This window comes from Callithrix jacchus, chromosome 10 (genome assembly GCF_049354715.1).
Source record: "Callithrix jacchus isolate 240 chromosome 10, calJac240_pri, whole genome shotgun sequence".
In the NCBI taxonomy this organism is placed as follows: Eukaryota; Metazoa; Chordata; class Mammalia; order Primates; family Cebidae; genus Callithrix; species Callithrix jacchus.
In genome coordinates, this window is record NC_133511.1 from 112,457,635 (window position 1) to 112,483,675 (window position 26,041).

Consider the following 26,041-nt stretch of genomic DNA (forward strand, 5'->3'; position numbering starts at 1 on the left):
TAGGTGGGACTACAGGCGCGCGCCACCACGCCCAGATAATTTGTGTATTTTTAGTAGAGAGGGAGTTTCACCATGTTGGCCAGGTTGGTCTCGATCCTTGATTTCATGATCCACCGCCTCGGCCTCCCAAAGTGCTGCGATTACAGGCGTGAGCCACCGTGCCCGGCCTCTCAGCAATTCTGTACTTGTGATTTTGTAATCTTTTCCTTATCGAGTGCCTCCCCCCCCCCCCCCCCCGCCCACCAATGGTTTTAAGCTTCAGGCTCCACCAAACCAAAATCTGTCCCCAGGGCGGGGCGGTGGAAAGCGTTCCAGCTCCCTCCCACTTGCTTTTTGCATGCTGGCTCTGGGGCTTTGGGTGAAACTCCCCACTTTCCCATCTATGCAATGGGGATGAATGAAGCGATGCGACGCTCAGGGGACCCGCTGTTCAAAACTCGCCCAACCCACAGAGGCCGTCACAAGCCTGCACTTGGTCCATCCGCAACAGCCCTGTGGGGAAAACCGGGCTCCTACCCGCATTTTCCAGCTGAGATAACTGAGGCGTGGAGCCCTGCTGCGGCTCATCACTGAGGCTGAGTGGGCAGGCTGCAGCCCCATCCCCCCCGCTCCCTGGGGTCTCCTCCCGGGATGCCCAGCCCGGGAAGCAGGAGGGAGGTCTCCAGGGTGCGGGGGCGCTCTGGAGAGCCCGGGGGCGGAGGCGGCGTCCAGCACTATCTCACCGCAGGCCCTTATCTGCTCGGGCAGCTTCCGCCCCCTACCCCAGGCCCCGCCGCAGGCCCGGCCCCCGGCCCCGCCCTCGGAGGGCCCCTCCCCCGCGCCGCCCGCCCCCAGGGGAGCTCCCGAGCTGCCCCGCTACGGCCCAGTCGAGCGGAGAAGGGGCCTGGTCCCCCAGGTGGGCAGCCGGAAGTGATAAATAACCGAGGTGGGGGGACACCATTGCTCTGAGGCTCGAGCTGCCCCGGGACGCTCGCCCCCACCCCAGTAGGGGCTTCCCAAACTAAGTTGCCCTAGCCAAAAGTGGGAGGGGAGCTGAGACGAAAGAGGAGAGGGGTCCCTTAAGGCCCCAGGGACAAGAGAAGTGGCGGGGTCAGTTTCAGCAGGGCTCCGAGGGACACACGACCTCCTCCCACATTAGCAATGCCAAATGGCCTCCCTGGCACAGGTGTGCGGGGGAAGAGAGAAGCGACACCGTGGAGAAAGTGAAAAACAAGCCACAACTAGCCATGTCTGCGGAGTGCAGCGGGGAACAGCCTCAAAAATACGTAAGAAACTCTTGCAAACCAAGGAAAAAGAAAATCAAGCAATCCAATAGAAAAATAGATAACACACGCGAGAATTTGCTCAAATACCATCCAGGGAGGCTCAGCCTCACTGCTGATGAGGGCGATGCAAATTCAGACCACAATGAGAGGCTATTTATGCCTCTGAAGGGCAGAAGGCAACTGTCCTGACAGCCAGGGCTGGCCTGGAGGGGAGCAGCAGGCCCTCCTGCTTGTGGCTAGTCAGGGTGCAGCCCAAAATAGCCCCCCAGGGAGAGCAATCTGGCCTTATCTCATGAAGCGGAGGTACAGAGGCTGTCACTCACTCATCCCCCCAGGCAGCAAATCAAGATAAACTCTCAGGCATGTGCTCCAAGAGACAGGGACAAGAATATTCACAGCTGCGTTGTCCCTGATAGCAAAAAAATCCTAAAATAATATCCCAGGGCCCATTAATTAGAGAATGAATTAATTACAGTAGACACATTCGCATGGTGAACATCATTCTGCAGAAGCAGATGACTCATAGGTTCACCGACATCATGAAAGAATCTTTGCACCATGGTATTGAGTAGAAAAAGTCAGTCCAAGAAGAGGCATACAGGCGGCCCTCTGTATCCCTGGGTTCACCATCCATGGATTCAACCAACCTTGGGGAAAATATTTGGGGAAAAAATGGATGGTTGAGTCCGTAGAAAAACGTACGGACTTTCTTCTTGTCATTCCCTAAACAATACCATGTAACAACATAGCATTTACATTGTTTTTTGCAATCTAGAGGTGATTTAAAGTCTATGGGAGGATGTGGTAGGCTAGATATGCAAATATTTCATACCACACATTTTATATCAGGGATTGAGCATCCGTGGACTTTGGTATCCTCAAGGGGTCTTGGAACCAACTCCCCCACCCCCAACCAGGGCACCAAAGGACAGCTGTCCTCACCTTTCTCATGAAGTTCAAAACCAGGCAAGCCATATCTTCACAAATAACAATGTTCCTTCCCTCTTTCTAATACTTTTGTTATTAGGAGATGATACGGTTATCCACATAAAAGACTCTAGGCGGCCAGGCATGGCTCAGGCCTGTAATCCCAGCACTTTAGAGGCTTAGGCAGGTAGATCAAAAAGTCAGGAGTTTGAGACCAACCTGGCCTAGATGGTAATACCCTATCTCTACTAAAAATACAAAAATTAGCCAGGTGTGGTGGCAGGTGCCTGTAGTCCCAGCTACTGGGGAAGCTGAGGCAGAAGAATCACTTGAACCCGGGAGTCGGAGGTTGCAGTGAACTGAGATTGTGCCACTGTACTCCACCCTAGGCAACAGCGCAAGACTCTGTCTCAAAAAAAAAAAAAAAAAAAAACCTCTAGGCTGGGCACAGTAGCCCATGCCTGTATTCCTAACACGTTGGGAGCCCAGGAGTTCTAGACCAGTCTGGGCAACATGGCAAAACCCCATCTCTACAAAAAATGCCAAAAAAATTAGCTGGGCATGGTGGCATGTGGCTGTGGCCCCAGCTACTTGGGAGGCTGAAGTGGGAGGATCACTTGAGTCCAGAAGGCTGAGGTTGTGGTCAGCAGAGATTGTGCTACATTCCAGCCTGGGCAACAGAGCGAGACTGTCTCAAAACGTGTATGTATGTGTATATGTATATATATCTCTCTCTCTCTCCACAAAAATATAAAACACCTAGTAGTAAACTTGGTAATAATTATTCAGAACCTACAGGAAAATAATTGTAAAATTCACTAAATAATGTAAAACTTTAAAACAGCCTTTTTTTTTAATTTTAAAAAGCCAACTAAAATGGAATATTGTCTAGGTATACATATATATGTCAGAAAACGCTTTATCAAAAAAATAAAAGTAAGAGTCAGATGTGGTGGTGTTCACCTGTAGTTCCAGCTTCTTGGAAAGCTGGGGCGAGAGGATCATGTGAGCCCGGGAGCTTGAGACCAGCCTGGGCAACAAAGCGAGACCCTATCTCTAATTTTAAAAAAAGAAAGAAAGAAGCCACGCCTGTAATCTGGCTCACGCCTGTAATCCCAGAATTTAAGAGGCCAAGACTGGTGGATCACTTGAGGTCAGGAGTTCAAGACCAGCCTGGCCAACATGGTGAAACCCTATCTCTATGAAAAATACAAAAATTAGCCAGGCGGTAGTGGCATGTGCCTGTAATCTCAGCTACTCAGGAGGCTGAGGCCAGAGAGTTAACTTGAGCCTGGGAGGCACAGGTTGCAGTGAGCCGAGATCATGACACTGCACTTCAGTCTGGGCAACAGAGTGAGACCCTGTCTCAAAAAAGAAAGAGAGAGAGAGAGAGAGAGAGAGAGAGAAAGAAAGATAGGGAGTTTATATAGTGAGATTTTCATATTTCTAAGATGAGATTTGATGTATCTATGCAATTTTACACAATTGCATACATGTGATCATATACATCTTTTATTTTCATTTATTTATTTAGAGACAGAGTCTCTCTCTGTTGCTCAGGCTGGAGTGTAGTGGCATAATCTTGGCTCACTGCAACCTCTGCCTCCCGGGTGATTCAAGTGATTTCCCTGTTTCAGCCTCCAGAGTAGCTGTGTTTACAGGTGCCCACCATCACGCCCGCCTAATTTTTTGTATCTTTAGTAGAGATGTGATTTCACCATCTTGGCCAGGCTGGTCTAGAACTCCTGACCTCAGCCTCCCAAAGTGCTGGGATTACAAGCGTGAGCCACAGCACCCACCTATTTATTTATTTATTTATTTATTTTAAGATGGTGTCTCGTTCTGTCAACAGGCTGTAGTGCAGTGGCGCAATCTCAGTTCACCACAACCTCCGCCTCCCGGATTCAAGCGAATCTCCTATCTCAGCCTCTTGAGTAGCTGGGATTACAGACAGGCACCACCACATCTGGCTAATTTTGTATTTTTAGTAGAGATGGGGTTTTACCATGTTGGTCAGGCTGGTCCCAAACTCCCAAACTCCCAACCTCAGGTGATCCGCAGACCTCAGCCTCCCAAAGTGCTGGGATTACAGGCGTGAGCCACTGCACCTGATCATATGCATCTTTTAATGTGTTGTTTTCCTTCAACATTTTTTCCTTCTCTATTCACATTAGTTCCTCCCACCATGGAAACCATAATATCACTTTAATGTGTTATGTATATTTTTTATGTATTCATTTTACATAGACTGATATATACTGATACCTTTAATCACATATACATATACAGGTTTCTTTTTGTCATTATTTTTAAATAGCCTCTTTAAAAAAGTGGATATAAAATATCTCTGTATCTCACTTTTTTCACTCATATACCTAAAAGCCCCTGAAGATCTAATTTAGTGCTTTATTAATTTGTAATTCGTATTTTTTCTTTATTTTTGAGACAGGGTCTCACTCTGTCACCCAGGCTGGAGTACAGTGGCACAATCAGTGCTCACTGCAGCCTTGACCTCCTGGGCTCAAGCAATCCTTCCACCTCAGCCTCCTGAGTAGCTGGGGCTACAGGTGCACACCAGCACACCTGGCTAATTTTAAAATTGTTTGTAGAGTCGGGTTCTTGGTTTGTTACCCAGGCTGGTCCGGAGCTCTTGGGCTCAAGAGATCCTCCCTCCTAGGCCTCCCAAAGTGCTGGGATTACAGGTGTGAGCCACTGAGCCTTAGGAATCCAGTGGGAATTCCAGGCCAGGTGGGAGGAAAGGGTAGTGCATTGGCAGTAAGCAACATTTCTGGCTGGGTCTTGCCCATCCCCTTGTTAGGTGGCCAGAGGCCCTCAGCCCCCAGAGGCAGGAATGCGAACTGTGCTATTGTGAAATCATTTGCATATTGTGAAGTGCTTTGCATAAGATGGAGTGCTTTGCATACAGGTTCCTTGCCAAGAAACCAACCCAGGGATTCCATTTTGGAACTCAGGGAGGGAACAGAACGTCCTAGCAGTTGTATGGGCCCAGTGGGGTGAGATGGACAGAAAACTTCAAAAGACAAGCTGGGCCATCGGGGGGAGCTGGCGGTCTAAGGACTGCAGACACTGCAACATGAGGTGGGACAGGCACTAGAGGCAGCCCTGAGAGCAGACTGTGCCCTTTGAGCCCCAGCAGAGGGGAAAGTGACAGAGCAAATGGATGGAGCTGCCCTGGGAGACTGCTGAGGGTCAGAGACTTAGAGACCCGTACTCGTCGCAATCTCTGCCCAAGTGAGTACCCACATGTCCTGTCCTGAATCTTCTATACTGGTTGATTTCCAAAGAAGAATACGAAGTGGAAACACCAAGCCACTGCTGTTCAGGATGTTCAGGACCTAGATGTGAAAAGTGGTATCACACGCACTCTGGCTTCAGGACATCCAGGTTTGAATCCTGGCTCTGCCATCTGTGCCACTACGTGACCCTGGGCTAACAGTACCCACCACAATGGGATAATATAAGGATTCAGTAAGATAATATGAGTAGAGTGAATAGCACATAGTTGCGCTCAGTAAATTGCGGTTATGATAAGAACTGCCAAACAGTGTTTACTGCCCTAGTCTAACCAAAGAGGTCAGGTCTAGCTTCCTCCAGGTGAGGCCAGCACAGAACCCTGGCCCCCCAGGTTTGCAGTTCCCATCAGCAGGGTCCAGCCACCATGCATTGGACTCCAAAGGGTTACAAGCCCTGGAGACAGTGGCCTGAGGTTCCCAGTGAAATACCAAAGCATAAAAATAATTCGATGAGTAAGAATAAAATTCCCTCTTCTGAGGTTCCCGGGGCCAGGCCCCTCCCTGCGGCAGGCACTTCCCCTTTCCCATGTTCATGGAGGAGCCAGGCCAGGCTGACTCAGAGCAGGAGCGAACAGCAGTCCTCCCGACCTGGGCATAGCGGTTTGGCGGCCCGGCGCGCCCCCGTGCGGCAACGAGCGGACTGCGGCTCTGGAGGGGAAACGGCGGCCAGACCCACAAGCCCCGCAGCCCGGCGGACCGCGGCCTCCGCAGAGCCGCCGCCTCCACCCTTGCCCAGCCTGGCTGAGCGCGGTGCTTGCGGCGCTCCCACTTCCGCCCGGCCCTCCCCGCCGGCCCGCCGCCCGGCCCAAACGGAAGTGCGCGCTCTGCGACGGTCCCCCAGCGCCGCGAGGCGGAAGCGCCCTCTGCCGCCACTCCCCCCGGCCCCGCGGCATGCGGCGCCTCGGGTTCCGGACAGGCCCCGTGTGACGTGGCCGCGCGCCGGGGGCGGCTCCGGGCCGGGGGCCGGGCGGCCAGGCGGCCGGGCGGGGCACAGCCGGGGCGGGGCGCGGCACCGCAGCTGGATGGCCGGGGCCGCCAGGAGCGCCGCCGCCGCCGTCGCCGCACGGTGAGTGCCCGCCGGACCCTCGGGGCTCGCGCCCCGGGCGGGACGGACCCGGCCGATCCTTCCCCCCACCCGACTGGTCCTCATCAGACCTGGGCTGGCTCCCAGGGCCCAGGAGTCAGGCTTGCCCTCCTCGGCCTCCTCTCCCCGGTCTCCCCCGTCGCCCCGCGCTCCGCGCCCCATCCCTCCCTCGCTGCCCTCTCCGCGTCCCACCCGCCTCTCTCTGGCTCTGTCAACTCTCTCCTTCCCCTCTCTTCGTTCCCTTTCCCCTCAGACTCTCCGTGTATTCCCTCTCCCTAGCCTGTGGTCCCTTCAACTCTGCATGACCGCCTCGACCTGGCCCAGTCTTGCCTGTGGTCCTCAGTGGAGCCCGCTGCCTTCATCAGGGTCCCTGAATAATTACGGCCTGGAGGTCCTAGACATGGGTATCTCTGCCACCACCCAGAGGCAGCCGCTTTCTTCCCCTCCCATCTCCATTAGGAGATGAGGAAACTGAGGCAGGGATCTCAGTAGCTCAAGGTCACAGCCAGCCTGAGGCGGGGCAGACCGCATTTAAACCTCGTGCCCGAGTTTCCAGGTGGAACTTCTCGCTCGGTTGACTCAGGTCCACATCCTGTGATCGGCCGGCTGGGCGCATTCCTGCTGCAGGGAGCTCCAGAGGCCTCCCCTGGCACAGGCAGGGCCTCCTCATGCTGGGTACATCCACCTGCGCTTTCAGGCTCATCTCATCCTCACAGCTGAGGGATGTGATACTGATTCCTGTCCTGTACAGGAGGGCACTGAGGCTCAGAGAGGGGGCTGCAGGGATTTGCCCAGAGTCAGACAGCTGAAAGTGCAGCGCAGAGTTCACTACTGGGGCTCTAAAGCCTGAGCTCTGCATCCGAGAGGCATCCCTTGCTAAAGTCTCCTTTCTCATCAGCCCCACCTCCTCTTCCCTCGGTGCCCCAGGGACATTGGTTTCCTGGTCTTTCCCTGGTTCAGCTGCTCAGTTTCCCCATATGTGTCTCTCTGAATCCTCCCCATCCCCTTCCTTAGACTGGGCGCCTCAGTCCCTGGGGTGTCGCCTGCTGCAGAGCCTTCCCTGGCAGCCAGACACCCAGCTGGGTTGGGCCACCGGTGGCTGAGGAGGGCCAGCCAGCGCCTCACCCTGTCATTAGGGAAAGTTTAGCCTCAGGCGGAGGTGCTGACACAGTCTGGAGCTGCTCAGAAGGAAAAAATGTGTGGTGCTTGGGAGTGGGGCGTGGAGGCGCAGGGCCCCACTACTGTGCACCCAGCTCAGACGCCCTGGCAAGGACAGCCGGAGGGTGGATGCCAGGGTCCCTTGCGGGGAGGAGGGAGGTGCCACATTTCCTAAGCAGGTGTGTGGCCAAGGCTGGCAGCTCACGTAGGTGGCCTTTGTGTTTTTCAGTACGTGGCATGCCTGGATGTCTCTGCCCTGGCTGTGGCATGGCGGGCCCAAGGCTCCTCTTCCTCACCGCCCTTGCGGTGGAACTCCTGGGAAGGGCTGGGGGTTCCCAATCAGCCCTCCAGAGCCGGGGGACTGCAACAGCCTGTCGCCTGGACAACAAGGAAAGCGAGTCCTGGGGGGCCCTGCTGAGCGGAGAGCGGCTGGACACGTGGATCTGCTCCCTCCTGGGTTCCCTCATGGTGGGGCTCAGTGGGGTCTTCCCGTTGCTCGTCATTCCCCTGGAGATGGGGACCATGCTGTGCTCAGAAGGTAAGTGACCCTCCAATGGCACCCAGGGTTGGCCAGTGGTGTGGAAAGCACTCTGCTGCTTTTCTGAGGAGACCCCGGGTCACAGAGTGTCTGTGACAGAGGGAGAGGATAGAAGAGAACTTCTTCCCTTGGTCTTGCCAGGAGTTATCTAGCCAGAGGTGGCTGGCTCAGCCTTCCCCAGGAGCTACAAGCACCTGGGAGCAGGGCCTGCCTCTACCTGGGGAGGGGCTCCAGGAGACAGGGGTGTGGCCATGGGTAGGAGCTTTGCCCCTACTACCCTTTCATACCATGTGCAGGTACTGCCTGTTTACAAATAACATGTAACTAAACACCCAGGAGAGCTCACGAGAGCTGCATCATGTGCCTAACCCCTACCCAAGAGGGTTGGACCAGGGCCCTGTGAATCTGTTAGAAACAAGCACCCCAGAGGCTTGTGCCACCTGCCAGGCTCAGGAACCATTCACTTACCAGATAGTGACCCAGCAGCTCTGTGCCAGGCACTGAGCTGAGGGCTGGCACCACTGCTGTGAACAGAGCCCTCCCAGGGACCACAGTCGGGCCTGTGCTAACCCCTCAGAGCAGCCCTGTGAGGTTGGTGTGCGGAGCATGTGGATTATTAGTTCCGTTTTACAAGTGGAGAAGCACAGGTACAGCCCCAGGTCACTCAGCCAGGAAACAGCAGTTTCCCCTGGGATCCCACCCCAAATCCAGCTGCCTCTGTCCTCAAGGCCTCAGTTTCTCTATCAAACCAAAGGGTTGGACGTGGCTTTCAGGCAGGTGAGTTCCAACTCTGGATGCTCCAAGTCCCCAAATCTCTGCCACTTTTCTGAGAGTGACAGCAGCTGAGAGAAATTCCCACTTAATGAGTACTTGCTATATATTTTGTCATTTAATTCCCATAAGAGGCCAGGTGCGGTGGCTCACACTTGTAATCGCAACACTTTTGGAGGCCAAGGTGGGTGGATCACCTGAGGTCAGGAGTTCGAGACCATTCTGGCCAACATGGTGAAACCCAGTCTCTACCAAAAATATAAAAATTAGCCAGGTGTGGTGGCATGCACCTGTAATCCCAGATACTCAGGAGGCCGAGGCAGGAGAATCCCTCGAACCTGGGAAACAGAGGTTGCAGTGAGCCAAGATTACACCACTGCATTCCAACCTGGACAACAGAGCGAGACTGTCTCAAAACAAAACAATACAAAATAATAATTCCCATAAGATTCAACTTACAGATGGAGAAACTGAGTCTCCAAGGTCACAAGCTGGTGGGTTGGGAGCTGGGGCGTGTCAGCTCTTCACCATGACGTGGTGGTATCCTGATGGGTATATGGCAGGGTGTGGTATTTCTGCTGTGAGGTGGGGACCCAGGAAGAGTAGCCACCCGTATCCAGCCTTCTGCAGGCCCAGAAGGAGCCCAGTGAGTGGGGTGGGATGGAGGTTAAGCCCGGAGTTCCGGGTTGGTCCCCCAGACCCCACGTCTCTGCCTTGTAGCTGGGGCCTGGCGCCTGAAGCAGCTGCTCAGCTTCGCCCTGGGGGGACTCTTGGGCAATGTGTTTCTGCACCTGCTGCCTGAAGCCTGGGCCTACACATGCAGCACTGGCCCTGGTGAGTGAGGCCACAGGCCAGGGGCAAGACGGCGGCAGGAGTGGGGGCCTGGTGCCCACGCCCAGGGATGGCCAGGAGAGGGATTCTGGGCATCTAACAGGAACTTGCCTGGGAGTGGGGGGGGGGGTCATCATCCTAGTCTCAGGGCCCTGGCCCCAGTGGGAGTCCTGTGCCTCAGCTGCTGGACCCACTCTTGTCACTGCCCTGGTGCCCTGGACGAGATCCCATTACAAAGGGCCCCCTCCTATGGCCCTGGCTTGGCCTGGCCTGGCATTGCTGCCCCCTGCAGGTGGTGAGGGGCAGAGCCTGCAGCAGCAGCAGCAGCTGGGGTTGTGGGTCATTGCTGGCATCCTGACCTTCCTGGCATTGGAGATGTTCCTGGACAGCAAGGAGGAGGGGACCAGCCAGGTAAGCCCCACACCCCTGGGCCTGGTTATGTCAGTCTCTGTGCTGTGGTGGTGCCTGGGGCCTGAAGGCCCAGGGTCTGAGTTGAGCCCTGAGAAGTCCCAGGGTCTTCTGGCCCTCTCCTGGGAGCTACAGGAGGCTGGGCCACCTTCTTTGGGAGTGACAGCATTAGCCCCTGATGTGGCTTGTTCTGGTAGCCTGATGGTGACAGCAGTTGAGGAGGGTTTATTGAGTTTGGGGATACCTGGCTAATGGAGTAGCAGAGAATTCTAGCTAGAAAAAAGAGGGGCTCTCTCCCCCCCTTTTTTTTTTGAGACAGAGTCTTGTTCTGTCACCAGGCTGGAGTGCAGTGGCACGATCTCAGCTCACTGCAACCTCCGCCTCCCAGGTTCAAGCAATTCTTCTGCCTCAGCCTCCTGGTAGCTGGGACTACAGGCATGGGCAAGTGTGCCCAGCTAATTTTTGTATTTTTAGTATAGGCGGGGTTTCACCATGTTGGCCAGGATGGTCTCAATCTCTTGACCTTATAATCCACCTGCCTCAGCCTCCCAATTATTATTATTATTATTATTATTATTATTATTATTATTTTGAGACAGAGTCTCACTCTGTTGCTAGGGCTGGAGTGCAGTGGTGTGATCTCAGCTCAGTGCAACCTCCACCTCCCAGGTTCAAGCGATTCTCCTGCCTCAGCCCCCTGAGTAGCTGGAATTACAGGCACCCACCACTACGCCCAGATACTCTTTTGTATTTTTAGTAGAGAGAGGGTTTCACCATGTTGGCCAGGCTGGTCTCAAACTCCTGACCTCATAATTCACCTGCCTCAGCCTCCCAAAGTGCTGGGATTATAGGCATGAGCTACTGTGCCTGGCCCCCTGTCTCTCTTTCTCCATCTCTCTCTCCCTTCTGTCTGCCCTGGCTGAGTGGCGGGCATCTAACATCACCTCTCCCTCCTTCTCCTGGCCCTAGGCCCCCAGCAAAGACCCCACTGCTGCTGCTGTCACACTCAATGGAGGCCACTGTCTGGCCCAGCCAGCTGCAGAGCCCGGCCTCGGTGCCGTGGTCCGGAGCATCAAAGTGAGTGGCCTGCTCAGGGCCCCTGAAGCTGCAGCCCTGAGTGGCAGCCCCGCTCAGCCCTGCCTCCTGCCTTCCCTCCCTCCCAGGTCAGCGGCTACCTCAACCTGCTGGCCAACACCATCGACAACTTCACCCATGGGCTGGCTGTGGCTGCCAGCTTCCTTGTGAGCAAGAAGGTGAGTTGGGCTTGGGGCTAGTGGGGCTCTGGCAATTCTGGTGGCACCCATGTGGACTCTGCCTGTGTCTGGAGTCTTTGCTTCTTGCCCCTCCATTGCTAGCACTCTCATCTAAGGCCCTCGTCCCGTCCTCCCTGCTGCTGTCCTGGATGCTGCTGTTCTTTGATCCTGAGCCCCTGGTCTGTTCCTGTTCCCAGCACTTCTTGTTGGGTGCCTCTATCAAGCTGCTAGGCATGGCCCCTGCCTGCTCCTAGATGCTTCTTCCTCCCTCTGGCCTCTGGTCTCTGGCCCAAGACAGCCTGCTCTGCAGCTGGCCAAGCTCTTTCCCACCTCACACTGTTCCCCCTGCCTGGAATGTTCTCCCACCCACACTTTGAGCGGCTGATGACTCATCCTTTGGGCCTCAACTTACATGGACTCCTCCTCATCTAAATTTGCTGACCTCCTCATCTCAATTCGGTCCCTGGGCCTGCTCCCCCGGCACACTGTCCATCCTTCCCTTCCCAGCGCCTGTGAGTGTGAGTGTCCTGTCTCTCCCTCTAGACTACTGGTTTCATTAGGGCAGGTTCCTTGTCCCCTTTAGTCACTGCTATATTTCCAGTGGCCAACACAGTGCCCACCCAGAGCCAGCTCAGAGCAGAGTAAAACTCTGTGGAATGAGTGGGCGAGTGGGGTGCCCAGCCCTCAGCACAGACCCTGCAGCCATGGCTCCCCTCCCTGCAGATTGGGCTCCTGACGACCATGGCCATCCTTCTGCATGAGATCCCCCACGAGGTGAGCACTTGCAAGGCGTCCTCCAGGGGCCAGGCCCCCATGGTCAGTGTGCGTGTGGAGCTCGGGAGGGTGGTGGGATGGGCCTGCCTGGCATGTTACGCTGGGGCTGGGCTGTATGGGCTGAGTATGGCCATCTCTGCCATACTCGGGCTGGGGATCCCAGGGGCAGGCTGGGGAAGGGCAGGGAGCTCAGTGTGTATAATGCCTGAGCACTCAGGGCATTGGGCCCCGCTGGGGTGCAGGATGAACATCCAGACCTCCCTTCAGGTGGGCGACTTTGCCATCCTGCTCCGGGCTGGCTTTGACCGATGGAGCGCAGCCAAGCTGCAACTCTCGACGGCACTGGGGGGCTTGCTGGGCGCCGGCTTCGCCATCTGTACCCAGTCCCCCAAGGGAGTAGGTACGGGCATGGTGGGTGGTGGTAGCAGATGGCGTCAGCAGAGTTGCACCACCCAGAGTGTGGCTGCCTAACTGCTGGTCCCCAGGCCTGGGAGGTGGGGAGCACATGTGGTGCCCCGGGTGCCCAGCTGGGTGTTCTCTGCTGCAGAGGAGACGGCGGCCTGGGTCCTGCCCTTCACCTCTGGTGGCTTTCTCTACATTGCCTTGGTGAATGTGCTGCCTGACCTCTTGGAGGAAGAGGATCCGTGGTGAGTGACCTCTTGGAGGAAGAGGACTGCCACTCACAGGGCCCTTAGGGGCCCAGGAGGGAGGGACTCCTGGCCACTGCCCACTGCCCCCTCCCCCTCTCCATGCCTCCATGCGTGAGCCCCATTCCCTCCCTACAGGCGCTCCCTGCAGCAGCTGCTTCTGCTCTGCGCGGGCATCATGGTGATGGTGCTATTTTCGCTCTTCGTGGATTAACCATCCCTGACGCCCCTGCCCCCTGCAGCAATAAGACGCTCAGATTAACTCTGTGACCGCATATGTGAGAGGCAGAGAGGGCGAGTGCCTGTGAGAGAGAATGAGCCTCCCACCAGACAGGAGGGAGGTGTTCGTGGATGTGTGGTGTGCACGTGTGGCCAGAGGCGTGTGTGAGACCAACACTGTGATCCCTGTGCCGGGCCTGGGCCCAGTGTAGCGCCCGTTCCCAGCCATGCTGTGGTCACCTCTCCTTGCCACCCTGTCATCTTGCACTTCCCGGAGTGAGCAGTGAGGGTCCTCACCCTGTCAGGACCCCAGGAGCAAGAGCAGCCCCAGGATCCCTGGGTGCAGGGAACTCCAGACCTGGCCTGCCTTCCGCTGCCCCTCTGCACATGCAGCCAGGTACCTAGGGGCCAAGGCTGGGGCAGCTTTGTTCCCCTTTCCTGGCCCTTCCTTTCCCACCTCTAAGCCAAAGAAAGGAGAGGCAGGTGCTCCTATACCCCCAGCCCCACTCAGCACTGACAGTCCCCAGCTCCTAGTAGTGGGCTGGAAGCCGCTTCCTAAGACCCTTTCCTCAGGGCTGCCCGCCCTGGGAGCTCATTCCCGACAAAGAATGAGCCCTGGCAGCACCAGCAGCTCTTGCCACCTCCAGCTGCCAAACAGCAGACTGCCAGGCAGGGAGCAGCCCCAGGCCAGATAGGCCTCCCGGTCCAGCTCAGGGACACTCCTGCCAGCACAGGGGCCAGGGACTCTTGGAGCAGGCACAGAGTGAGACTGGGCTGCCCTCCCCAGCTCGGGCCCCTTTCCTTCTCCACTGGGGTTGGGGTTGGTGGGGGCAGTGAGGGCTCTGCGCATTGTCAGCGTTTAGGAATGTGCTCTGGGAGAGTGCTGAAGCCATAATCCCCAGCCATTTCCCTTGGCCGACGCCCAGGTACTCAGCTGGCCCACTCCACAGCCAGGCCTGGCCCTGCCCTTGACCGTGGATGTTTTCAGAAGTGGCCATCAAGAGGTCTGGATGGCTTTATAGCAACTTTGCTGTGATTCCATTTGTATCTGTAAATATTTGTTCTATAGATAAGATACAAATAAATATATCTACACATTTATTGTGTGGGTTCTGCCTCAGTTCTGCACGGCCTTCCATGGCCAGGCAGGGCCTTCCTCACTGCCACAGCCAGGCCCTTGTCTCTGAACTGTCACCCCTGCAGCATGTCTTCCTGGCTTGTTAACTTTTTGCTCCAATAATGACTGAGGACCTATAGGATCCTGCCCTATGCCATTTTAGCCCCTCATCACCACCAACTCCAGGATGCTGTCCTTATTTTTATTTTTTGAGACAGTCTCGCTGTCACCCAGGCTCGAGTGTAGTGGTGCAATCTCAGCTCACTGCAACCTTCGCCTCCTGGGTACAAGCAATTTTCCTGCACATCCTCCTGAGTAGCTGGGATTAGAAGCATGTGCCACCACACCCAGCTAATGTTTTTGTATTTTTAGTAAAGTGGGTTTCACCATATTGGCCAGGCTGGTCTCAAACTCCTGATCTTGTGATCCACCCACTTCAGCTTCCCAAAGTGCTGGGATTATAGGTGTGAGCCACTGCGCCCGGTCAAGATGCTCTCCTTATTTTCTAGACCTGCAAGCGGGGTGTTTTCCCTGCCTGCCCCCCCCAACTGAAAATGTAATCAGGGAAGGGCGCTCCGGCCACAAAGTCATCTCCTCAGGTTTTGCCTCAGTGAAATTAAGCTCTCATTCATGTAAAAAAGAAAGGCCAGGCTCACGCCTATAATCCCAGAACTTTGGGAGGCCAAGTTGGGCAGATCACAATGTTAGGAGTTCAAGACCAGCCTGGCCAACATAGTGAAACCCCGTCTCTATTAAACATACAAAAATTAGCCAAACACAGTGGTTGGTGCCTGCAATCCCAGCTACTCAGGAGGCTGAGGCAGGAGAATTGCTTGAACCTGGGAGGCGGAGGTTGCAACGAGACAAGATTGTGCCATTGCACTCCAGCCTGGGTGACAGAGCAAGACTCTGTCTTGGAAAAATAAATAAGAAAGAAAAGGCCGGGCATGGTGGCTCATGCCTGTAATCCAAGCACTTTGGAGGCCAAGGTGGGCGGATCACCTGAGGGTGAGAGTCCAAGACCAGCCTGACCAACATGGTGAAACCCCGTCTTTAAAAAAATAAAAATAAGAAAGAAAAGAAGATAAGAGAATATGGGACCCTTATTCAAAACTACACACCCTCTCTTCTGAATGTATGGAGTCTAAGAACACCAGGTGCTGGACGCTGCTTCCCGAGTGCTGTCAGAATGTGGGTGCAGGTGTCCAGTCCGCTTTCCTCCCAGGCTAGCCAGGACCACCGTCAATAGCCCACTGGCCAGAATCTGCAGTCTGGGCAGTGTCATGGACCGGAGGTGGGTGTGAAACCCCAGAGACATCCTTAGCTGGAAGTGCTTTGGCTTTCTGTATTTCTATCAGCAAGACATTTTAAAAGGACATAGTATTTGCTTTGCCTAGCTGTAACACAGCCCATAAGGTAAGTGTGTCTCAAGGACCCAATGACTCCTGGCCTCAGATCCAAGGAATGAACCATGGCTGTCCCCACCAGCCACCCCCTCACCTCCACAGGTGCTCGGGGCTGCTAGCTGTGTGCGAGCATCACAGCCCACTGGGAGAGGCCGGAGGCCCCATTTTAGAGCTGAGGAAGCCAAAGCAGGTGAGGGTGGTGACTGGGGAACATGGGTGTCATGGTCAGGAGCAAATGCCTATCTGGTTAGAAGAGGAAACAGGAATGCAGGACTGGGGTGGCTGAGTCCAGGGCAGGGGACAGACCCAGAAGCACCTCAGGGGCCATGCTGCTGGACTCCTGAAGCAGAGGCCAAGGAGTCAGAGGGCAGAGACACCCAGGGAAAGCAAGACTAGCAGGGAGGGCGTCAGAGCCTGGAAGGAGCTGGCCCTGCAGGCGGAGGCCAGAGTGTCAGCAGCCTGCTGTGCTTAGGTGCATTTGGGGGGTGAAAAGAAGGGGAAAAGGAGGGAAGAGGTGGGTAGGGGCTTTTGCCAGTGGGCAAGAGGGAGCTGACACAGTTCTGATGGGCTACCATTTCAAAGGCTGGTCAGGAGGCCACCAAAGCCACCAGGAGACAGCCTCATGGAAAGGAGACTGGCCTCATTCACTGCCCTGGGCCTGACTCCCAGCTGGGCCACCTAACAGCTGTGTGATCACGGCCCGGTTGCTTACACGAATCTGTAAGATGAGGATACCCTCCTGGTGTTTATCCTGTTAACCAGATAAAACTATGCGTGAGGACCTGTGTGGCACGCAGCCCAGAGTACACCCTCAGTGAATGGCGACCACCCTAGGTGGGCATGAGGTCGGGGGCTGGAAGGTTGGAAGGGCACAGGAAAGCCCCATAAAGCATTTGTGACAGCATGTGGGGCCAGCTGTCACAAATGCTTTATGGGGTGAAGAGATGGCAGAATTGGGGAGGGGTACAGTGTGACAGATCAGTCCTAGAGGAGCTCCAAGTGGATCCTGTCCAGGCAGTTTTTGGCCAAAAGACAGGGACAGAAAGAGCTAAAGGGGCATCTGGAGAAACGAGGGGCCCAAGGGCCAGGAATCGAGGGGGCTGAAGGCCTAAACCCAAGCCTGACTTTACCAGGAGGTAAGACACCAAAATGCCGAAAGGGAAAAGGCATCTATCCAGGTCCTCTGTGCAGGAACTGCGGGGACATGAGCTTCTGAGAGCTCAGAGCGGAGTGGAGGCTGTGCGGGGAGACGGCTGTGCGGGGCCTGAAGGCCCAGGCAGCACCATGCTCGGCCCCAGAAGGCCTCACCCTGACCAGTGGTGTAGGCCCACGGCTGTCGCAGGGTTTCCAGCCTGCAGCACCTGGGGAAGCGGCCTCCTGCACAGGCCCCTACTCCTCCACCCAGAGCCCAGGGAAGGCAGACAAGCAGCAGCAGGGCACGGAACCATCTTTTATTGCGTACTTCAGCTGTGGGCCCTGCAGGCCTGTGCACCCTAGGCGTAGTACTGCAGGTTGGCCTTCTTCTTGGCTTGCACCTCCAGGATGCCTTCCATGTAGTCCTCATGGGTGAGCTCCGTGGCACCCCTGCGCAGTGCGATCATGCCCTGCAGCCGGGACAGACAGAGTCTAGGGGCCTCCCCAAACGCCTACCCTGGCTCCCTGAGGCCCGGGCCTCTTCCCCAAGCAGTGTCCACCAGCCAAATACCCGCTTCCTGTCCAGGGAGGGGGCAAGAAGGCATGAAGTGACACACCCCCAACCTGACCACTCACCGCCTCCACACACACAGCCTTGCACTGGGCACCATTGAAGTCATCCGTGCAGCGGGCCAGCTCCTCGTAGTTCACATCAGGACTGGAAAGAGGACACATACTGCAGGCTCAGTGGCTTATGGGGAGCAGGCAGAGGGGGCAAATGTCCTCCCCGGCCCCATCAAGCAACAAAGTCAAGTCGCCCTATGACCGGAGGCAAGTCCCTTACCCACTGCACCTTGTCTTCTCAGCATCAGATGTAGGGGGCAAGTTAATGCAGGTTATTTCTAGGGTCTCTTGAGCTCTGGCCTTCTAGAAATCTGCATCTGAGACTCCAGGGACTGACTAGGCACAAGGCAGGGGAGCAGGGGGATGTGGGGACAAAAGATGGTATCTATTCTCCCCCAGCTGAGCAGGCCCTGCTGTCCTCATCCTGTGCTTGACACTGTCACATCTAATCCTTACCACGACCCTTTGAAATCGGTGCTGTCATCTCCAAGTCCCAAGTAAGAAAAGTGGGGCTGAGAGAGGGTATACCACCTGCTGAGAGTCATACAGATTTGAACTCAGGTCCACCTGGCCCTGGCCATGCGTGGTCTGTGTTCATGTGCTGAGGTGTGAGGCGGGGAAACTGAGCGTTTCCAGCCTCTGTGCCTTCGGATGAGGGGTGCAGTCTAAGGAGCAGAGCACCCAGAATTACAACCTGGGCCCTGGCAAGACACTGCATCAGGCAACTGGGGAGAAACAGGCTGGCACGTGGATCAGTGCCGTGTGCACCTAGGGCCAGGGAGGTGGTGGTCGTGGAAGCTGGGGAAGCTCAGCACAGAGACACCTTCCTGTGCCTGTGCAGGTCTCTGTGCCCTGCCCGTGCCCCTGCTCACCTGACATTCATCTTTCGGGAGTGGATCTGCATGATTCTGGCCCGGGCCTCTTCATTGGGCATTGGGAACTCGATCTTGCGGTCCAGACGACCTGAGCGAAGCAGGGCGGGGTCCAGGATGTCCACCCTGTTCGTGGCTGCAATTACCTGAGGAAGGGGAAAAGCCACAACTTGAAAAAAGAAAGGTGTTCACAGATGGGCAGACAGTCAAAACAGGCAGAGAAGCAGCCTGGGGAGCGGGTGAGACACGTGGGATGTTCAAGACAGATCCCAATTCTCATTCTAGCTTCAACACTCTTGAGCTGGGGGCCTGGCAGCTCCTGACCACTGAGCCTCTTCATCTGGGAGTGCTAACACTCACCTTAACTTGGGTGTTGGGCTGGAAGCCATCCAGTTGGTTCAGAAGCTCCAGCATCGTCCTCTGCACCTCCCGGTCCCCAGCCTTCTCGCTGTCAAAACTAGGGCACAGGAAGCCCAAGACACTGGTGAGGGCACAGCTTGGGCAGAGCCCTCCCCTCCTTTACCCCCTGGAATCCTCACCTAACTCATCCAGGGCTGGGAAATGGCTCACTCAACTTGGAGTCCCCAGCCTGGGGATTAGCACATAAAAGGTGTCATTAATTGTTGACCACATTGAGCTAAAGAGACTCCTAGGATCAGGTGCTGGGCTGAGGATAAAACAGTGAGCAAGGCTGGGCACGGTGGCTCACACTTTAATTCCAGCACTTTGGGGAGGCTGAGGCGGGCGGATCACCTGAGGTCAGGAGTTCAAAACCAGCTTGGCCAACATGGCGAAACCCCATCTCTACTAAAAATATAAAAGTTAGCTGGGCGTGGTGGCAGACGCCTGTAATCCCAGCTACTTGAGAATTGACGAATCCAGGAGGCGGAGGTTGCAGTGAGCCGAGATCGGACCACTGCACTCCAGCCTAGGCTGGATGACAGGGCAAGACTTACTTCATCTCAAAACAAAACAAAAACCAGGCCGGGAGAGGTGGCTCATGCCTGTAATCCCAGCACTTTGGGAGGCCGAGGCGGGCAGATCACCTGAGGTCGGGAGTTCAGACCAGCCTGATCAACATGGAGAAACCCTCTCTCTAAAAATACAAAATTAGCTGGACATGGTGGCGCGTGCCTGTAGTCCCAGCTACTCAGTAGGCTGAGGCAAGAGAATTGCCTGAACCCAGGAGGCAGAGGTTGCAGTGAGCCGAGGTGGCGCCATTGCACTCCAGCCTGGGTAACAAGAGCGAAACTCTGTCTCAAAAAAAAAGAAACACAGGGATCTGGCCCAGGCTTGGACAGTACTGTACGGGAGAGCCCAGGCAGGCATCCCCGAGGAGTGTCCCTGAGGCTGAGATCTGAAGGTTGAAAGCACACTGGCCAGGCAGCCAACCAGTGAAAGAAAGGGCAAGAGCCACGATGGGCTTGAAGTGCAGGGGACACCTTGGCAGGAGTCCAGAGCAGGGGGGGCGGGAGGCAGGCACAAGATGAGGCTGAAGGCGCAAAAGGGTAGTGGCACATTGAGCCCTGCAGGCCACATCAGGTCCAGCATTTATCCCAGGAAGGGTTTTTTTTTTTTTTTTTTTTTTTTTTTAGACAGAGTCTTACTCTGTCACCCAGGCTGGTGTGCAGTGGCACAATGTCGGCTCACTGCAACCTCTACCTCCAGGGTTCAAGCGATTCTCCTGCCTTAGCCTCCCCAGTAGCTGGGACTACAGGCATACGCTACCACACCTGGCTAATTTTTGTATTTTTAGTAGAGACGGGATTTCATCACGTTGGCCAGGCTGGCCTTGAACTCCTGACCTCAGCCTCCCAAAGTGCTGGGATAACAGGTGTGAGCCACCATGCCAAGCCAGAAAGGGTTTTTAACAAGATCGGTTTGTCAGGGACTACTGTGGGTGGCCAGATTCCTGCTGTGGCTTTTTTTTTCTTTTTTTGAAATGGAGTCTCGCTCTGTCACCAGGCTGGAACGCAGCTCACTGCAAGTTCTGTGTCCCAGGTTCAAGCAATTCTCGTGCCTCAGCATCCTGGGCAGCTGGGACTATAGGTGCACGCCACCATTCCTGGCTAATTTTTTTGCATTTTTAGTAGAGACGAGGTTTTGCCACGTTGGCCAGGCTGGTCTTGAACTCCTGGCCTCAAGTGATCTGCCTGCCTCAGCCTCCCAGAGTGCTGGGATTATAGGCATTCCTTCTTCTTTTTTTGGGACAGGGTTTCACTCTGTCACTCAGGTTGGAGTGGAGTGGCGCCATCACAGCTCACTACAGCCATAACCTGCCAGACTCAAGCAATCCTCGCACCTCAGCCTCCTGAGTAGGTGGGATTACAGGTGTGCACCACCATGCCTGACTATAATATTTTTATTTTTTATGAAGACAGGGTCTCCCTATGTTGCCCAGGCTGGTCTCTAACTCCTGGGCTCAAGTAATCCTCCCATCTTGGTCTCCCAAAATAGTGGGATTACAGGCATGAGCCACCACCCAGATTCCTGTTTTGAAAGGAACATGCTGGCAGCTGTGAGAATGAATGGCTGGGGAAACAGGGAGGCCAGTGATGAGGAGTTAGGAATCTGAACCACAAGAGTTGAAGAGCAGAGCCACCATCCAGGGGCAGGAAGGGATACAGGGTGGGAAAGAATCAGAATTTAACACAACTAAGAGACGGCCTCCCTTCCTCCCGCTGCCACAGAGATCGCTAGGGACGCTTGCCCCTCCCTTACCGCTTGGTGCCGATGGCATCCAGCTCATCAATGAAGATGATAGATGGCGCTTTCTCCTTGGCCAGGGCAAAGGCGTCCCGGACTAGCTTGGCACCATCTCCAATGAACATCTGTACCAGCTGTGGGCCAGCCAGCTTTAGGAAGGTGGCCTGGCAGGGAAAAGGTGGTAGGATCAGGTCAAAGGCAGACCCTTTGAACTTATCTGGTAGTTTCTGTTCCTGCACACTCCCCCGGCATCCCTCCCAAAGCACTCACCTTAGTCTGTGCAGCACAGGCCCGGGCCAGAAGGGTCTTCCCCGTCCCTGGGGGCCCGTACATCAGCACCCCTTTTGGAGGTTGGATCCCCAAGTTCTCAAACTTCTCCTTGTGGTTCATTGGCAAGACAATGGCCTCCACTAGCTGCCAGGAAGAAGTCCTGGTGAGGAGATGAAGCCCTGTGGGCTCCTATAGCCCAATCCTTCACGGCTCCAACTCTAATTCAGGGACACACCCACTCCCTTCCCCACATCAAGAGGACACAGAATGCTCATCCCCACCAAGGCTGGTTATGGCCTCTCCAGGAACAGGAGTATATGGCAGAAAGACACTAGGCCAGAGGCAGGGTACAGTGGCTCATGCCTGTAATCCCAGCACTTTGGGAGGCCGAGGCAGGTGGATCACCTGAGATTAGGAATGCAAGACGAACCTGACCAACATGGAGAAACCCCATCTCTACTAAAATTACAAAATTAGCCGGGTGTAGTGGTGCATGCCTGTAATTCCAACTACCCGGGAGGCTGAGGCAGGAAAATCGCTTGAACCCAGGAGGCAGAGGTTGCGGTGAGCCAAGATGGCGTCATTGCACTCCAGCTTGGGCAACAAGAGCGAAACTCCATCTCAAAAAAGAAAAAAGACACTAGACCAGGAACCAGGAGCCTGAGCTCTAGTCCTGACTCTGGCATCCCAGGCAAGGCATTTAAACTCTCTGGGCTCCAGTCTCCCCACCTGTAACATGGCACCCCCCCCTTCCTTCTTAGGATGCCATGAGGATAACAGACACATTAGGGAGATGAGTTGCATCAATGGCATGGAGAAATTGAAAGGCTGGTGAGGCTGCGGGCAGCTGCCATGCCTCCCTCACCTCCTGGATCTGCTTGTCCAAGCCCCCAATGTCACTGTATTGCTCTGTGGGCCTCTCATCCACCTCCATGGCCTTCACCCGCGAGTCGTACTCTGTGGGCAGCGTCTCCAGGATCAGATAAGAGTCTTTGTTCACACCCTTGAAGACATTGCACAGGGCCTTTAGATTTGGCCCAGCTCAAGGCCTACCCAACTGACTGGGTGCCAGGTGTCTGAAGAAGGAAAGACAGAGGACTGGGCAATACAAGAATCAAACAGCAAATAAACAGGATTCCAGACTCTCCGAGCTGTTCTGCTGAGATTCAGAGCCAACAGTGACCTGGGGCAGGGGAGGGGGCTCAGCTAATCACCAGAAAAGCATTGCCTGGGTTCAGGCCCCACTCACCACCAGGTCTCCTGGCTTTAGCTTTTCAGCATCCACCAACCCAATCACAGGCAGGAAGTATGTCTGTGGGCAAGTTACACGGGCAGTCTCGGTTAGTGTCCTCAGGGAAGGTCCCTAGTCCTGTCCCACAGCCACCCCTCACTCTCCTCCAGTCTGTCCTATAGCTGAGCCACACTCACCTGTCGGGTAGAGGTTTTGATCACAGCACACTTGCCCTTCCTCTGGGAATCCAGGTCAATGTTGGCACCATCCTCCTCTTGGTCATTGGGATCAACATCCAGGAGCTGGGAAGGAAAAAAGCTCAACCCCTTGAAATGCCCAAGGCCCAGTGCTTCCTAAGACAGTTCCTAATACCTGCAGGGCTGGCCGTCCCCATCTCCCTCCTCCAGTAGCCCTGAGCCCAGCAAAGGTGGGTGCCTCTGCCAAGCCCAGGGATTGATCTCTGTGTAGGTGCTACTCCTCTGCACAGGGCGCACCTACCCCGGAGGAGACACAACCAATAGAAAAGGAGACACTGAGACTTCCAAGGCCTTTGCAGGCCCCTATCTCCCCATCAAAGTGCCCCAGAGGTGTAGCTCTGACAGGCAGTTTAGCCTCAAAACCTCCACCGACTATTTCCCTAGCAGCCCCAACCCAGGCTGTCCCCAATCCCTGCTGACTCCCTCTCTTCCCCTCCACATACACACACACCTCGATGACGTTGGAGACAAGGTATGGCAGGGTCTTGTTCACTTTGATTTTCTCACTGTTCTCTTTGATCTTGTCCTTCATGGCCTGGAGCTCATGGGTGACTCTCAACACTTCACTCTTCATGATCTGGGATGAGGAGGGGAAGAGGAGCAAATATAAGCCCTGGCACAGCTTATGCTAGAACCCTGTAACTGGTGAGGTCCTGGGTGCCCAGGGGACCCTCTAGCATCCATTCATCCAGCTCTGAGGCTCTCTGAAGGCAGAGTCTGACTGTGTCCACATCCTACAGAAGTCAAAACAGGAGGCCAGTGTGGAAACAACCTGGTAAAACAGTGGTAGTACTTACTGGAATAAAAGTAGGCCTCCGAGACAGGCAAATAGAGGTTTTAGGTTCTGCCTCTAGTAAGAACGGGATGTGCCGGATGCAGTGGCTTGCGCCTGTAATCCCAGCACTTTGGGAGGCCAAGGCAGATGGATCACCTGAGGTCTGGAGTTCAAGACCACCCTGACCAATATGGAGAAACCCTGGCTCTACTAAAAATACAAACTTAGCCGGGCATGGTAGTGTATGCCTGTAATTCCAGCTACTGGGGAGGCTGAGGCAGGAGAATCGCTTAAAACAGGGAGGCAGAGGTTGTGGTGAACCTAGATCGCCCCACTGCACTCCAGCCTAGTGACAGAGTGAGACTCCGTCTCAAAAAAAAAAAACAAAAAAAAAAAAACTGGGTGCTTTACCGCAGTACAAACCTCTCTGAGTCTCAGTTTCCTCATCTGTAAAGTGGGGCTTTTACTAAAAGAAAGATTCTTGAGAGGATTATTCCCAGTTCTCACTGGGAAAAGCAATCTGATAACTTCTCATCTCAGTCCAGGTATCCCACTGCCCCCTGCCTGTCTTCTTGTTCCTTTTAAGGCTGTTTTCTTTCCTCTTTTCCTGCTTCGAGAAGGAAGCCCAGGGTGACCGAGAAGGAAGTAGGAGAGGCAACTCGGATCGCCGGGGCTTGTCCTGTGAGGTCTCCATCGCCCGCACAGGAGCTGTGCACCCACCTTGATCTCACTGTCCAGCAGCCGTGTTCGCTGGATGATCTCCTCCGTGGACATCTTGAGCACCTCCTCCCCAATACCATCTTGCTGTAAATAAATATATTTGTTTATATATTTAGTTGAACTTAGGACAAGCATCTCACGTTCTCCGAACCCACCCACAGCCTCAGTTTGCACGCCCATAAAACCAGGATGAAGAGTCAGGACCCTTGCCCACATCCCAAACGACCCTGTCCCCGGGACCTGGCCAGACCTTGACCCTCAGCCACCTCCTTCCCTCCTGTCAAAGGCGTCTCCCCGCGGGCCCCGGTTCTGGGACCGCCAACTCGCCCAGTGCCCACCTCGGCCTCATCCCACACCGTCGCCATCTTCTCCTGCCGAGTCACTGGACTCTCGAGATTCGGCAGCAGATTCATTTCCTGGAGAAGCAGGCCGAAGATGGGGTCTGGCCGGAGCCGCAACGGAGATTAATGCCGTCTTTCTTAAGGCCTTCTCTTGGCCAGTGGAAAACCTCTCCCCGCAAATCCTGACTCTTGAGAGGATTAGCTCCGGCCGCGCTGGGCGCGTCGAATCTGCCTCTCTGACTCCAAAGACCAACCCCTGGCCACAGGCCCCGCCTCCGCAGCCCCTGAAACGTTCCCGCCCGCGTCCTTTTTTTGCCGGGCGCTTGAGGTGTGGCAGCTATTGGCCGGTGCGCGCGTTGGGGGCGGGGCCTGGGTGTAAAATTGGAAAGGGAGGTAGAAGGGTGGGATCCGCGAGGGCCTTTGGGAAATGTAGTTTTTAATCTGGCCCGTGACAGATGCTTGCGGAGGGGCTCATTCAAACTCAAACCGTGAACCCGCTAGGAATAGGGGGATTTACACAATGACACTGCCTCCCAATTCGTAAACGACATAGGCCAGCCATGTGCAAAGGGTCAAAAAGGCATGCCACTTCAGGCCGCATTTTTACAATTATTTAAGTACAAGCTGGCCCGGAGTTACGGGAGGGAATCATTAACCAGCTTTAAAGAGAAATCGCTGCTGCTCCTAACGTCAGAGAAGGCTTCACGGAATTGTCCACGTGGTAAGAACTCAATTGACCATCAGCCTCTACGATTAAACACACTATGACTCGTGTCTGCAATCGTTTGTTTTCTCTGCCCATGGTTCGTTATCTCAGTGAGCAGAGGCCGGTCTCCAGATCATGGGAGACTCATTCGTTGTACCTTTGTCTGCTAATCTATTTATTTGTTTGTTTGTTTATTTTCTTTCTTTCTTTCTTTTCTTTTTTTTTTTTAAGAGACCGGGGTTTCGGTATGTTGCCGAGGCTGGAGCGCAGTGGCTATTCACAGGCGCGATCCCACTACTGATCAGCAAGGGAGTTTTGACCTGCTCCGTTTCCGCCCTCCTTAGGCAGTCTGGTGGTCCCCCGCTCCCGGGAAGTCACCATATTGATGCCGGACTTAGTGCGGACACCCGATCGGCATAGCACACTACAGCCCAGAACTCCTGGGCTCAAGCGATCCTCCCACTTCAGCCTCCAGAGTAGCTGGGACTACAGGCGCACAGCCACCGCACCAGGCTGTCTACTGCTCTAAATGATCTCTCCTTATCCTTTGAAGTGAGCTCCAGAGCCCCTTTAAAGGGGACTTCATGTAAGCCACATAGCTTATATTTCAAGTCAAACTATCACAAACACCCTCTAAACTTGAAAATCTGTCATCTTTTTGTTTTTCTTTTTGAGACGGAGTCTTGCTCCCCA

The 26,041-nt window shown here is 54.9% G+C and overlaps 2 protein-coding genes across 12 annotated transcripts; one reads left to right on the forward strand and one right to left on the reverse strand.

Annotated features, from left to right (window-relative positions):
• Positions 1–5,125: 5,125 nt before the first annotated feature.
• On the forward strand, positions 5,126–14,288 carry SLC39A13 (solute carrier family 39 member 13). 10 transcript variants are annotated; one of them, XM_035262624.3, is made up of 10 exons: positions 5,126–5,444; positions 7,978–8,286; positions 9,778–9,891; positions 10,181–10,299; positions 11,266–11,373; positions 11,460–11,549; positions 12,273–12,323; positions 12,591–12,723; positions 12,871–12,970; positions 13,109–14,288. In XM_035262624.3, exons 2-10 carry the CDS (start codon positions 7,986–7,988, stop codon positions 13,182–13,184), a joined length of 1,092 nt encoding a protein of 363 aa, XP_035118515.2. In that variant the 5' UTR covers positions 5,126–5,444; positions 7,978–7,985; the 3' UTR covers positions 13,185–14,288. The 10 variants fall into 10 exon arrangements, with proteins under 10 accessions (XP_035118515.2, XP_078197120.1, XP_078197121.1 ...); XM_078340994.1 differs by having other exon boundaries at positions 14,116–14,288; XM_078340995.1 differs by having other exon boundaries at positions 12,591–12,719.
• Positions 14,289–17,148: 2,860 nt separating this feature from the next.
• PSMC3 (proteasome 26S subunit, ATPase 3) lies at positions 17,149–24,904 on the reverse strand. Of its 2 annotated transcripts, none has more exons than XM_002755234.7 (12): positions 24,640–24,904; positions 24,302–24,385; positions 23,258–23,383; positions 22,747–22,851; positions 22,568–22,630; positions 22,184–22,321; positions 21,319–21,462; positions 21,064–21,212; positions 18,703–18,799; positions 18,343–18,488; positions 17,483–17,564; positions 17,149–17,316 (listed from the first exon to the last, which is right to left on the reverse strand). In XM_002755234.7, exons 1-12 carry the CDS (start codon positions 24,712–24,714, stop codon positions 17,206–17,208), a joined length of 1,320 nt encoding a protein of 439 aa, XP_002755280.3. In that variant the 5' UTR covers positions 24,715–24,904; the 3' UTR covers positions 17,149–17,205. The 2 variants fall into 2 exon arrangements, with proteins under 2 accessions (XP_002755280.3, XP_035118522.1); XM_035262631.3 differs by having other exon boundaries at positions 24,552–24,685.
• Positions 24,905–26,041: the final 1,137 nt, after the last annotated feature.

Excerpts from the sequence above, each read along its gene's own strand:
- SLC39A13 (XM_035262624.3), top strand. The coding sequence starts at position 7,986 with ATGCCTGGATGTCTCTGCCCTGGCTGTGGCATGGCGGGCCCAAGGCTC. Across the intron at positions 10,300-11,265 it reads AGGAGGAGGGGACCAGCCAG|GCCCCCAGCAAAGACCCCAC; the intron begins GTAAGCCCCACA and ends TCCTGGCCCTAG. Across the intron at positions 11,550-12,272 it reads GCTTCCTTGTGAGCAAGAAG|ATTGGGCTCCTGACGACCAT; the intron begins GTGAGTTGGGCT and ends CCCTCCCTGCAG.
- PSMC3 (XM_002755234.7), bottom strand. The coding sequence starts at position 24,714 with ATGAATCTGCTGCCGAATCTCGAGAGTCCAGTGACTCGGCAGGAGAAG. Across the intron at positions 21,213-21,318 it reads CCTGTGCTGCACAGACTAAG|GCCACCTTCCTAAAGCTGGC; the intron begins GTGAGTGCTTTG and ends TTTCCCTGCCAG. Across the intron at positions 18,489-18,702 it reads AGCCCAACACCCAAGTTAAG|GTAATTGCAGCCACGAACAG; the intron begins GTGAGTGTTAGC and ends CCCCTTCCTCAG.